Source organism: Ranitomeya imitator, chromosome 1 (assembly GCF_032444005.1).
Source record: "Ranitomeya imitator isolate aRanImi1 chromosome 1, aRanImi1.pri, whole genome shotgun sequence".
In the NCBI taxonomy this organism is placed as follows: Eukaryota; Metazoa; Chordata; class Amphibia; order Anura; family Dendrobatidae; genus Ranitomeya; species Ranitomeya imitator.
In genome coordinates, this window is record NC_091282.1 from 238,671,647 (window position 1) to 238,686,427 (window position 14,781).

The following is a 14,781-nucleotide window of genomic DNA, read 5'->3' on the forward strand; positions in this document are numbered from 1 at the left end:
AAAATGGTAAAAAAAACAACAAAAAACAATTGTGGGATTGCACTTTTTTTTTGCAATTTCATCGCACTTGGAATTTTTTTCTTATTTTCCAGTACATGATATGATAAAATCAATGGTGTTGTTCAAAAGTACAAATCGTCCCGCAAAAAACAAGCCCTCACATGACCATATTGATGAAAAAATAAAAAAGTTATGGCTCTGGGACAAAGGGGAGCAAAAAATGAAACCGCAAAAACGAAACTACCTTCGAGGGTTAAGGGGTGGAGGAGGCATTTTAAAATCTTTTTAATTTTACCGTATATATAAGTCAATATACAGGAAAAAATGTTTCCTAACACTTTTTCCTGTAAAATCCATTTTATCTTCAGTTTTGTATGTCTTATTGTCAATGCATAAAAGTGGAGTAATTCTTTGACAACATTGTACCCAGCGGTGACCAGGGAGTCAGAGATACATCCAGGCATCATCCTCATGCTATCCTCAATCCATTTTAGAGCTGTTGCTAGAGGACGGGACTTCCCTGCCATGTGGGATGTATCGCAGGCACTGTTTTGTGCTCTAGTGTCCCATTCAGGCCCAGCCACTGGGTTTGTTGCTTAGCGCAGACATTGGTCTTGCTCAGGTTCCCGTTATATGTGTGGTTACTGCTGGCTCTCGAGCTAAAGTCTATGGCAACCAGTGGTATACAGAGGCAGTCCCACTCTCTGGAGTCTAAGTCCAGAAATCACCTTTCTGAGCATGTCTGTGATGTGTCAGCTCCGGATTGGCCCACGGGCAACGCCCCGCCCGACTGGGAGTGCATGTTTGGGGTGGAGCCTGGTGCATAAAGGGCTTTCAGAAAAGCACATGGGCATGCTAGCGTCACTTGTTTTTGGTGTATGTGTGGGTAGGTGGATTTGCTACCGCTCTGTCTGTGCATTTGGTGTGTTTAGCACCATATCAGCTACCAGTGGGACATCAGTGTTCTGTGTCAGTATGTGTTCAGGGCTGTGCCTATGCCATTAGAATTCCAGCACCTCCGGAGAGGAGATTATCTGTGTGAGTTCACGGCTGGCATCAAGCCATTAAAATTCCAGCTCCACCGGAGAGGAGGTTTGCTGCATGTTCTCGCTGACTGAGTATTCACTATCTAATTTAGATTGTGAGCCCCATCGGGACAGCGATGATAATGTGTGCAAACTGTAAAGCGCTGCGGAATATGTTAGGGCTATATAAAAATAAACTTTTTTTTATTTTTATCTGTTTCCGTCCCGTGTGTATGCTATACTTCCCTGTGGGGTTAACAGGGTATTGCGCCACAGAGCAAGTTTAACCCATGTGTTATATTGCAGTTGTTTAAACAGGGTATTGTACACTTCCTATTTTCCCTGTGCCCCTCAGTGGTTAGCTGAGCTGGTACTTACTGTCCCTGTACCCCTCGGAGGTTAGCTGAGCTGGTACTTACTGTTCCTGTACCTCTCGGTGGTTAGCTGAGTTAGTACTCCTCTCCCTGTGCATCTGAGTGTTATCTGGGTTTGGTTTTCTGCATTCCATTCACACTGAGTGGAGTTAACTCAGTGTGTTTAAGGAGGAACGTTCAGTAGTTTTTTATCCATCTTTGTTCACACTAGCAGAAGTTTACTGCACGGTGGACCCCGGGTTGCGATTGCACCTTATTTATGATTTATTTTTATTTCGTGCAATCTGCCAACCCCAACAGTTGTTTCCATATATTTCAGCGAGCTTCTTGCCTCCACAGCCCTCCTGTAAGGGTCTTCCAGAAATGTTTTTGAGTTTTGCTCTGACCTCCATTATACTCAATACTTGAGTTGAGTCTGTCTGAGCGTCTGACCTGCTTGATTCGAGTACTGAGCACTTTAGTCCTCGACCATCACTTGCAGTTAATGATTCCTGTGCTGGTGAAGATTCAAGCTAGTTTACCTAAGTAACAATTGTCATCGCACAGAGAATTGAATGGCAAAATATACACTTGATTTGCTTTGAGCCTAATCAATAAAGATGAACAAATGTTTTGCAATTCAACTTTGCCTACTTCCCCAAAATGGAAATGTTATAATTGCTCAGAAAATACATATAAGGGAGTAAGAGAGGGAGAGAGAGAGAAAACCCCACTGACCATAAGAACCTACACTCTACAGAAAAGTGAGAAATAGGATCCTACTAGCCATAAGAGCTTATACTCTACAGCCAAGAGAGAGGACCCTAAAAACATAAGAGCTTACTCTCATGCTGGGGTTGAGAGGAGACCCAGAGTGCAGTTCAACACCAGGGAAAATGTACAAAGAAACTCTGGCTATAGGGAGAAGGTAGAGGGGTCACCTCCTAACAGGTACAGACTGGGGATGAAATTCAGCCCTGGCATTTGAAATCACACAGGCCCATGTGTCCCCGTCCCCAATAACTAGATGGGATATATTACTAATATTGCCCTGGATGGAGGAAAGGAAGAATTACTACAAGACCAATATTTCTAATTATACCAACGGCATGCTGAGGTTAGTGACGGAGTGACCGGCTTTGTGCTCCATCACAACTGTTAACAGTATGGGTGTCTTGAGAACATTGAGTCTGTTAAAGTATCAGACAAGGTGGCCCACAACCAGACCGGCCCTTCTGGCATTTGCCAGAATTGCCAAATGGCCAGTCCGGCCCTGCCTCCTAACATAAACCTGAGTCTGATCCCTGCACTCCCTATCATCCCTTGACTGGTCTTTTCCCCGTGCACGATAACGTGCCTAAGACACTAGTCCCACTACTACAATAAGATAACAAAAGGAAGGTACAACGAACTGTGGGAAAAGACACAACAAATAACACTCCTCAGCTTCTCCAACATGAAACTTCACTGTGGCAACAGGAATAAACACCTCAGCTTATCCAGAGACAGGCTCCTTAAAGAAAAGTTCAGTGTACATGAACTATAACCGGGAAGGAATGAAGCTAGGAGTGAGTTTATATAGTGGAAGGGGGTGGTCACAAGATGCTACAGTGAGTACTCTATCTCCAAGTTCACAGACAGAAGAGAAAGGGTCTTTAACCATTTCAGCACCAAATAAAAATAAATCCACTCCAATTCAATATAAATGACAAATGGTTACTAAAGAGGACCTGTGATCTAATAAAGGTTGTGACCATCTGATCGCAGATCCTCCAGGAGTCACATCAAGACATGACACACCTGTGACACTTACACTCTACAGTAGAGAGAGACCCAGTGACTCTGAAGATGAAAAATGACTTGACCAAACAAACTGTGCTTCACAGATCTGTGTTGATCCAGGTACTGACCACCACTGTACAAGGTACGATAATCTGTACTAGGTAATAGCTGAAGAGCATTATGGGGAGGCCTGCACAGCAAAGCAAAATGACGTTAGCCTGCTCTCTGATGCATCAACAGCATGGAAAATTATTCCAGGCAAGCTTTGATTTTGCGAATCATGAATCAAATGTCAAAATGTTTGAATTTGCCTGAAACCGCAAATTTCAATGAATTTGACTCAAACTCGTCCCGCCACAGATTGAACTGCTTATCTCTGCTAATCATGTTTTAACAGAAGATGTGTGCAAGAAACAAGGGTATTTTCTGCCCTAATGACTAGAGATGAGCGGTGTTCAAGTCGAACTGTTCGCCAATTTCAAATTCGAGCTGTTTTTGGCGCTGTTCGAGTCGTTCGACGAACCCGAACAATTTGCTTAAAATTCGGCTGTTTGAGTTTCTGTTTGATAACTGTTCGTTCACCAAAAGCCTAGCTTGATTTGCACATTAAAACTGTTTATCATTGTTAAAAGACTGTTTCAGTGTATAGTGTGTGGGGGGGATAGATCTGTGCTGAAATAACGCCGATCTCCATTTTTTTTCTTTCCCGAATATACAGTGGGGCGGTGCAGTCTCTCAGCCTATCAGCAGTGCGCACACACACAGCAATGTGCATGTGATGCACACAAGCAAGGACATGTGTAATTGGCTATGTATGTCACATGTCCTCCTTGCCCTATAAGAACCAGCCATTTGCCCCGTCGCCACCATTTTCTCACTGCTGCAGCTTAGTGTTAGATGGCACCGCTGCTGCTGTTGGCGCTATACAGACTAAGAGTGTTTTTTTGGAGCGAATTATCAGAGAGATAGGTTTAGGGAGTCGGGACTAGTTGTAATATCAGCCCTTTTCAGGGTAGGTTACAGCAGTTCATAGCACTGTTTGCCAGGCAGGTATGTGCCAGTGCTGTGCAAGTGTTTGTCACAGCATTTGGTGTAATCTAGCTCAGCCAATCCTTTTGGGCTAGTAGCATTGTCTGATAGTCATCTGAGTAGCCCGCCTGTGAAGCTAGCTACACCGCCTGTGTATCTCAAATTTTACTGCATCTAACCCAGTTAATAGAACAAAAACTTGACATTTCGGTCGGGGCAGGAAGAGGTTGGCTCTGAGGATGACGGGTGTGAGAACACACAGGATGATGATGATGAGGTTGTAGACCCCACTTACTGTCAACCGCCAGTCCGCCAGTCCATGAGGTCAGCAGAGGAGGTGGAGGAGGATGCTAGAGACGAGTCTGACGACAAGGTAATGGTGCGCCTTCCTGGACAGAGACGGAGTACTGGAAGCACGTCAACAACTGCATCCTCAACCCCAACTGTGCCCCAGACCAGAAGTCGTGGTGGCTCTTCAGGTCACATAGGCTCTAAGCCTTGCATAGCCTGGGCATTTTTGACATTTCAAAGGATGACCCAACTCATGTTGTCTGTAAGATTTGTCAACAAAATCTCAGTAGAGGCCAAAAAATCACTAGCTTGAGTACTTCATGCATGAACCATCACATGGATATGAGGCATAAGTTGCAGTGGGAAGCTCACAGTGCTACAATGTGGCCTAGTGGGCCGGGTCAACCACCGTCTGCCCCATCAAGTGCATCCACTTCCTCTTCATCCTCTTTCACTGTGGGGACAGTAGTCGCACATGGTTTTGGATGCAGACCTTCCACCTCTTTACCCGCAACAGAGAGTGTGATTGGCAGGTCGTCAGTACATTTGCAAGTGGAAACACCTGCTGGTGTTGAGTGTTCTCTGACATCGACACCACATTTTGATCAAGGCAACATTACATCTCTGCCTGCACCTTCCTCACAGACCAGCAGTTTGCCGGGGACACCCTACTCAACTCCGTCTAAGCACGGCAGCCTGCCCTCAGTCCCTCAGATGTGGACAAGTAAAAGACCATTTCCTCCTAGCCATGACAAAGCTAAAAGGTTGAATTTCTCCATCTTCAAGCTGTTGGCTACAGAAATGCTGCCTTTCCGCCTGGTGGACACAGAGGATTTTCGAGACCTTATGTTCGTCGCAGTGCCCCAGTACCAGATGCCCAGTCGCCACTACTTCTCAAAGAAAGCTGTGCCTGCGCTACACCAGCATGTCGCACACAACATCACCGCTTCCTTGAGAAACTCTGTGTGTGACAGGGTGCATTTCACCACAGACACTTGGATGAGTAGACATGGACAGGGGCGTTACATGTCGGTGACTGGGCACTGGGTAACTACGGTGACAGCAGGAGAAGGGGCTACTGTCCAAGTCTTGCCGTCGCCACGTGTTGCTAGTCGATCCTCTGTACCTAGAAGTTCCTCCACTGCTTCTGCCTCCACAACCTCCTCTCGGTCCTCCACCTGCACCCAAAGCCTGTCTGCTAATGCCACCCTCGTTGTAACTGCGCAGAAGGAATCCTGCACACCTCCTCAATATGCTGTCACCAGGGCTCAACGGCATCAGGCAGTGTTTACATTGAAATGTCTGGGAAATGTCAGTCACACAGCTGAGGAGTTGTGGTCAGCTCTGGAGACCAAGTTCCGTCAATGGTTGTCTCCACTCAACCTGCAGCCAGGGAAGGCTGTGTGCGACAATGCTGCAAACCTGGGTGCGGCCCTTCGCCGGGGCAATGTCACACATGTGCCTTGTATGGCTCACGTTTTGAACCTGGTTGTCCAGCAATTTTTATCCCACTATCCCGGACTAGATGGGCTTCTGCAGAGGGCACTGTCGCTGTGTGCTCACTTCCACCATTTGCATTCCGCAGCTCGACGACTTGCATTTCTACAGAAGTCGTTGGGCCTGCCAGTTCACCGGCTGAAATGCGATGTGCCCACACGGTGGAATTCAACTCTGCACATGTTGCAGCGACTGTGGCAGCACCGAAGAGCCCTGGTGCAATACGTTATGACGTATAGCCTGGGCCAACGAGATCAAGAGGTGGGGCACATCACACTGCAGGAGTGGTCTCAGATTAGGGACCTATGCACCCTTCTGCACAGCATTGAAATAGCGATGAAGATGTTTAGTGCTGACGATGCCATTATCAGCATGACCATTCCGGTGATTTACATGCTGGAGCACACCTTACACAGTGTTCGGAGTCAGGTGGTGGAACAAGAGGAGGAGGAGGAGGAGGAGGAACAAAAGGAGTCATATGCGGAAGGGATCATATCTCCAAGGTCAAGAAGGTTGGCAGCACCAAGGCGGCTGACATTGCAGGCTGGGGGAGAGGGATTACCGCATGGTAGCAGCCAAACTGTTGAGGAAGGTGCAGGAGGCGAGGAAGAAGAGGAGGACGAACTGGCGCTGGGCATGGAAGACTCATCAGATGAGGGAGACCTTGATCAAATTTCTGTTGTGCGAGGTTGGGGGAAGAGGGCTGATGAAGGAAGCATGATTCTCAACTCGCCACCACCAAGACAACAAGGACTTGGTCCTCCTGGATGCGCAAGACACATGAGTGCCTTCTTGCTGCACTACCTGCAACATGACCCACGGATTGTCAGAATCTGAAGTAATGTCGACTACTGGGTTGCCACACTCTTAGGTCCCCGGTACAAAAGCAAATTTGGCTAAATAATTTCTGCCATAGAAAGGGATTCATGCATGCAGGAGTATCAGCAGAGACTGTTACAGAATCTAACATCTACTTTTCCACAAAACACCAGTGGTGCACGTAGTGAATCTCTGAGTTCTAACTTGCCAACCGTGGGACTATCGAGTCATCACTCAAACCGTAACAGTAACATCGTATCTGGTGGTAACAGCAATTTTTTCCAACCGTTTCAAGATTTTTTTAGACCATCCTTTTCAAGACCACAGGAGACAAGAAGTCTGACACACAGCCAACACCTAGAGAGGATGGTACAAGAGTATCTCCAAGTTAACATCGATGCCATGACTGTGTAACTGGACCCTTGCTCATTTTGGTCTTCCAATCTTGAAAAATGGCATGAGCTTGCCACTCACACCTTGGAGATCTTGTCGCGCCCCGCAGCCAGCGTTCCCACTGAACGTGTGTTCAGCGCTGCTGGTGGTGTGCTGACAGATAAGCACACGCGGCTGTCCAGTGACAATGTAGACAGACTAACGTTCATCAAGATGAACAAATTCAGATCCGCAAGGACTTTTCTACCCCTGTGTCATCTTGGGGAGACTAAAAGCTTGATGATTTTTGAAAATCACCTCACCAACCATTTAAAAAAACTCTAGCGAATTTGATGCCACAAGTGGTGTCTGTGGCCGAATTTTTGGAAAAAATGGAGACTCTTTTATTTAGTCCCCTTGCTGAGTTTTACATGACGTTGCCATCGTCAATTCCAGGTGGGTGGGGTCGTCTGCAGGGTTGTTCCTCATACTATGGCCTGGGATTCAGAGGTCTGCTCCAAAGCTTCAGTGTCTGCTAGTCAGCAGAGTAGCCCAGCCACCCAGCGTCTGTTTACCTAAGTACTATTTTTTAACGGCATCTAGCCCAGGAAATCCTTTTGGGCCTAGTAGAATTTGGTGCTACTCAGCAGCGTACCCCGCCCATGAAGCAAGCTACACCACCTGTTTACCTAACTACTATTTTGTAATGGCATCTAGCCCAGGAAATCCTTTTGGGCCTAGTAGAATTTGGTGCTACTCAGCAGCGTACTTCACCCATGAAGCAAGCTACACCACCTGTTGATCTAATTACTAATTTTTAACTGCATCTAGCCCAGGAAATCGTTTTGTATCTAATAGCATTTTGTGCCACTCAGTACAGTACCCCACTCATGAAGCAAGCTACACCGCCTGTTTACCTAACTACTATTTTGTAACGGCATCTAGCCCAGGAAATCCTTTTGGGCCTAATAGAATTTGGTGCTACTCAGCAGCGTACTTCACCCATGAAGCAAGCTGCACGGCCTGTTTACCTAAGTACTATTTTTTATCGGCATCTAGCACAGGATATCATTTTGGGCCTAGTAGAATTTGGTGCAACTCAGCAGTGTACTCCACCCATGAAGCAAGCTACACCGCCTGTTTACCTAAGTACTATTTTTTAACGGCATTTGGCCCAGGAAATCCTTTTGGGCCTAGTAGCAATTTCTGCTACTCTGCAGAGTACCCCACCCATGAAGCAAGCTACACCACCTTCTTTCTTTCTCAATCTAACCCCTTAGCTCTGGGGTGTCCACTCTCCCTCCAGCTCTCTACTTCTCACAGGTGGACTACCGTGTGTTTTCACACTGTGGCGAATCTTTTGGGCCCAGGCATAAGAAGTCATCGAGATAATGGATAATATGTGCCGCCTTACAAACGTCCATGACGACACATTCAAGGAAGCAACTAAACACCTCAAATAGGGGGCAGAATATGGAGCACTAGGGTTGAGCGAAACGGATCGTTCATTTTCAAAAGTCGCCGACTTTTGGCAAAGTCGGGTTTCATGAAACCCGACCCGATCCCTGTGTGGGGTCGGCCATGCGGTACGCGACTTTCGTGCCAAAGTCGCGTTTCGTATGACGCGCTTGGCGCCATTTTTTTCAGCCAATGAAGGGGCGTGGGCAGAGTGATGACATAGGTCTTAGGGGCGTGGACGCCTATCGCCATGTTGTCGCTTGTGCGCTGTAGCGATTTGCACTGTGTAACACCAGCTTCTCAGTTCAGGGACGGACGGAGGAGAGAGAGAGAGAGAGAGAGGGGGAGAGAGAGAGAGAGAGTGAGGGGGAGAGAGAGGGGGAGAGAGAGGGGGAGAGAGAGAGAGAGAGAGAGAGAGAGAGAGGAAAAAAAAAAATTCCCATTGGCTTTGCATTGGGTTTCGTGTTTTGGTCGATCCTCGACTTTTCGCCATAATCGGCCGATTTCACTCGACTCGACTTTTGAGATAGTCGGGTTTCGCGAAACCCGGCTCGACCCTAAAAAAGTCAAGGTCGCTCAACCCTATGGAGCACCCCATGGGAAAACAGCGATCTATGTAGTATGCTCATTTACAGAAGCAGCCCAATGGGAGGACACTATTTGGAGGCACAGGTAGTAACCGGAACGCCCCCTCAATGTCTGTTTTGGCCATTAGGGTGCCCCTTACCAACTTCTTGACCTGCCTGATTGCCTCGTCAAAGGAGGTACAGTACATAGTACTGTACTTGGTTCCACGTCGATGTTGTCGTTTACTGACCTGCCCCTTGGATATGACAAATGGTGGATTAGTCTGAATGTATTGGGTTCATTTTTTGGCACAACTCCCAATGGGGGTACCACTACGTCTTCTAAGGAAAATGTTCTGAATGGACCCGCCGCCATTCTACCTAAAGATATTTATTTTTTATTTTTTTTTGTCAAGACGTCTGGGTGTTGGTAGAGTGAGTTTACATTTTTACTCCAGCCTTTCTTGATTTTAGAAGGGCATGACATGCCTATATCTGTGTCTCCTCCTCCTTTTACTCCTCCACCTCTTTTCTTTTCGCATGACTATATGTTGTTGCGACTTTTCCATGTTCTGGCGGTGAGCTCACATCAAAGCCAGAATATGTCAGCTATTTTGAACAGCTGACATGTGCCCGCAATAGGCAAAGGTGGAATCGCGATCCACCCGCGCCTATTAACTAGTTAACTGCTGCTGTCAACTCTAGACAGCGGCATTTAACAAGCGCTTCCGGCCATCTGGCTGTAAATGCGCACACCGGTGACCCCCATCACGTGATCAGGGGTTATGGTGTGTCGACATTCACATATTCAAGGCCCGGCACCTGCACACTGCAGTATTTTGCTCTGCCCTTAACAGGGCAGACAAAGTACGCTTGTGCCAAAGCCGCAGCATGAATATAAGAAGAGGACGTCATTGTAAGAAGATGGGAGGCCCCGGACCAGACAGCGACGCCCATCGGAGCAGATCCGGACCAGGACCGCCCCTGGGTGAGTATAATCTAACCTCTTTTTCTCATCTTTCAGGATACATCGAGGGCTTATCTACAGCATTGCAGAATGCTGTAGATAAGCCCCTGATGCTGGTGGGCTTAGCTCACCTTCGATTTTGGGGTTGACAGGTTCCCTTTAAATTAACACAACCATTTCAAGCTGTAAAATGAACCTGCCATGTCAAGAAATGTTATTTATTTGCAGATCTAGTGTCTGACATATCTACCAGGCTTAATGAAAGTGCAGCTAAAGGGAGAAAATGAAGTTATATATTTCCTGCAGCTGCTAACTTTCAGTCATCAGGGTGATACAGTCACTACTCGAAATACAGAGGACGTGCTGTAATCACTCCCTGGAACATTAACTTTCTGTTCTAACACAGAAAAGCTGCACAGCAATTTACAAATATTGTTCAGTGGTCATAGTGCATGCTCCGTAAAGTGAGCGATATCTGTAACAACTCCTTGCACCACCCCGTTGCCTAGAAGTGCATGGATGCACGGAGCATACTGTATAACTTCATTATCTCCTCATAGTGGGACTGCTTTTGTAAGCCAGAAAGACATGATTTAAACACTATTTTCACTATATCTTCAATTACATAGTATATTTGGAGGTGATAGATTCTCTTTAACAAGTATTAAAAATTAAATAATATTAACTTGCAGAATGGTAATGTAAATCTAAAGTAGAGAGCCTGCAGGAACAGTCGACTGCCTGTGTTGAATATACAGATTATCGACTATTTGGTCTTCTGTATGTTTGTTAAGCAAAAGAATAGTGAATTAGTTATATTAATATAGTATTATTTATAGGACATCCAAACTGAAGGTGGATTTGAAATAAATGTAAAATAAAAAATACACTAACCTTTTCAGTGCAGAAATCAACACATTTGTCCACAGACATATTTAACATAATGTTGCTCACTGGGATAGCAAGAGATATGTTGTCTGGCCGTCGGAAGCATCCACGAAATATGGCACTGCCATCTGTAGTCAACAATGCAGAATAAAAAGAAAAAAAAAAAAATCAGAATCAGCACTAATGCAAAGATTTGTTTTATTGTTCTTAGGAGCTTAGTGATAAGGTAAATTGTCTTACTGATGGGTAAAACTGAACAAAATTTTGTTAACTCAGAATAATGCTTATGGAGCTGTATGTGTTTTTGCAATAACCAACATTTTTTCCCCTAAACATGCACACAGGGAGAAAGTGCAGTCAATAATTGGCAGCAAGTGGGGAGAAGCCACTGGGGAAATGCTTTTCCAATTAGTCTTCCGACTTGGTCATCGTTGGCTTTTAAGTTTTCTGGACTGGGGGCCGAAATATATCTGCTCAACTCTACGAAACAGTAAAGTTCGGGTTCTATACCAGACACCTAGTGTTCGTGCACAGACCCCGAGCAAGGACTCCTCACGGAAGTCTGTGCTACTGCTCAAGTTCAGCAGCCTAAACAAAGCTTGTTGAAAGGCTGCAGCACAGCTAATCAACAAGCTTTTCCTGTGTGGGCACTTCCCTCACCAACACAGACATGTCATGCATTGACATAGCTTTGACAGGATAGCAAACCATGCAAAAAAAAAAAAGAGATTTTGGGGCCCCTCTATTTTTCATAATAAAGCGCATGTAAAACATATCTGCTGAGTGGTCTGGGTTATCTTGGCTGATTATCATAAATAGAGTAGCCCCATTAATTTTTTTAATTATTTAAATAAATAGTATAAAAATCACCTTATTTTTGATAACCAGCCAAGCTAAAGCAGACAGTTAACTGCAGGTATTCTCAGGCTGGGAAAGCACATGGATATTTGGCCCTTCAAACCTGCTAATAACAGCCCACATCCTCCCCAGAAAAGGGCAAGTCCAGTAAATGTTCTAATCCTGACACTTTGCCAGACTCTTCCTGATTGCCTTGATGCATTGACAAGTGGGATAATAGTTTGGGATTAATGTCAGCTTTGTAATGTCCGCTGACATCAAGCACATGCTAGTAATGGAGCCACAGCTATCAAATACCTTATTAATAACCCCAAAAAGAGAAAAAAAACACATAAAAAATTGTTATTTGAAATTAAATCACCAACAATTTTCTTCTTTCCTTCATTTATTTAAAAACAAAACACCAGTTAGACACCAGTCTAACATAGTCCAAATGGAGGTCCCATGACTATCCCTGTCTTCTTCATCCAGTCTATGGAGTTCCATTCAGAGAACACAGCTCCATAAACTGGAGCAGCAGCCACTGCCACACCTGGCTGCTGTGAACTGAGGTGACATCAGTAAGTCATTAATGGATATGCCATTTCTGGGGTGTCTGCAAACTGGTCTTATTAGGCTAATAAGTGGCCAATATCCATGGCCCTTCCCAGCATAATAAGACTGGATGAAAGCTGTCTGCTTTCCCGTGGCTGGTTATTAAAAATAATTCAGTCAGCTTGCTATACCACTGTCGAACCAAGACAAGTGTGAGGATGTTGTGGTTTGGATTGCAGACAAAGGCTCCAGTGTGTTGACAAGCACACCACCAAGTCTTCCACATAATCGAGTTTCATTAGCCAAGAGTATTGGCCTGAAAATCCTCAACCTGGTCCTCCTTCCACCCCCCCACCAAGAGTCGCAGGAGACATTTGACCCCAACGCTGGCCACTCCGAGGAACTGTTTACATTTCCTTGTAATTCTTCTGGCCTGTCAATGTGCACCGCACCGTTAAAGACAGTCATGAGGTCATGGAGTGCACTGATGCACAAACATTTTAGCACCCATGGGCAGGAGAAAGCAATGTAGGGAAGGTCAATTCATGTCTGAAAAGGTGAAGGATAATCTTAATGCACAGTTGCCATCAGGTCAGCTTAAAATTGCAAATCAGAATAAGAATCATATTGATGAAATGAAAGACGACATGGTCGATGATGAGGCCACTGATCCAACCTGGCATGGTGGCATGCCTAGTGATCACAGCAGTGCAGAGAAGGATGGATCCGTAGCATGAAAACAGGCAAGAAGAGGTAGTAGTTTGACCAGATGAACAACTTGGTCAAATGTTCCACAGAGTCCCTCCCCACTTGGCTAGACAACAGGCCAAGAGTACATTATTCCCCGGTATGGCAGTTTTTTCTGATTGTCATTCAGAGAAAACAACTGTAATGTGCAGTATATGCTATACCAAGCTGAGAAGGGGCAAGATCACTACCAACCTGAGCACCACCAGCAAGCAAAATCACATTATTATTATTATTTATTGTTATAGCGTCATTTATTCCATGGCGCTTTACATGTAAGGAGGGGTATACATAATAAAAACAAGTACAATAATCTTAAACAATACAAGTCATAACTGGTACAGGAGGAGAGAGGACCCTGCCCGCGAAGGCTCACAATCTACAAGGGATGGGTGAGAATACAGTAGGCGAGTGTAGAGCTGGTCATGCAGCGGTTTGGTCGATCGGTGGTTACTGCAGATTATAGGCTTGTCATGACAGCCAAGCACCCCATATAGGTGGACGGAACGCCTGGGTACAAAATCTGTGTCTGAGTGCCACAGCCTTCCCAATCTGCTGTCCATGAATCAGGCACTGATGCCTCCTGCCCACAACCTGCAGTTGCACAGACACAAAAGTAAGCAACCACATCAAGTTCATTGTCCCAGCACAACGTTCAGTTGTCCCTGCCCCAGACACTTCACAGGAAGCAGAAATATCTATCCATCCTCAGGCTCAAATGCGAAACACCCACATTGCCAGATTGCTAGCCATTGAAATGTTGCCTTTTCAGCTTGAAACAGTCATTCCAGCGGTGGCAGCCCCACAGTACTCAATTCCCAGCCGCAACTATTTTTCAAGATGTGCCATCCCTGCGTTACATAAGCACAAGTTATACAATATCAGCCATGCTCTGGCCAATGCAGTCACAAGGAAGGCCCACCTAAGCAGAAACACGTGCATATCTTCTTGTGGACAGCTACACTACATTTCCATGACAGCACACTGGGTGAACCTAATGGAGTCTGGGACAGAGTCAAAGGATGGGACATCACACACCTAACCCACACCAAAATTGTGGGCCCAACTTCCATCAGGGTTTCAGTCTCCTCGTATTCCAGTCCCTGTCTCTCCTTCTCCTCCTCCTCTTCATCCGCAGTGGGACAAGCCTCTCCATGAGTCCCCAGCTGGGAGGTCTGCATCACTGCCTTGGCGAAGCGGCAGTACACTCTGCTGAAGAACATGTTTTAGGTAATAAAGCTCACAACGCAGAAGAGCTGTTGAAAGGCATAAAAGATCAGACCAATCAGTGACTCTCCCCACTGAACCTCCAACCAGTTCTGTTGTGTGCGATAATGGGGTGTAACTTGGTGGCGGCTTTAAAGCTCAGCAAGCTGGTACACGTTTAATGCACGGCCCATGTGCTGAACTTGCTTGAACAGTGTTTTTTTTTAAAACATAACCTGACTTGCCAGACTTACTTAACAAGGTTCGCCATGTCAGCACCCATTTACGAAAGTCATCTCAGGCTTTCATTGGTCTGGTTTTGCTGCAGCAGCGCTTTAATTTGCCTCATCACCGACTGATTTGTAACCTGCTCACAAGCTGGAATTCTA

At 45.7% G+C, this 14,781-nt stretch overlaps 1 protein-coding gene across 1 annotated transcript in view; it reads right to left on the reverse strand.

Annotated features, from left to right (window-relative positions):
- WSCD2 (WSC domain containing 2) overlaps window positions 1-14,781 on the reverse strand; it is a 762,862-nt gene that overhangs the window by 210,832 nt on the left and 537,249 nt on the right. The window contains exon 6 of the mRNA XM_069754742.1: window positions 11,054-11,175. Coding sequence (XP_069610843.1) covers window positions 11,054-11,175 — 122 coding nt within the window. The remainder of the gene's footprint in view (window positions 1-11,053; window positions 11,176-14,781) is intronic.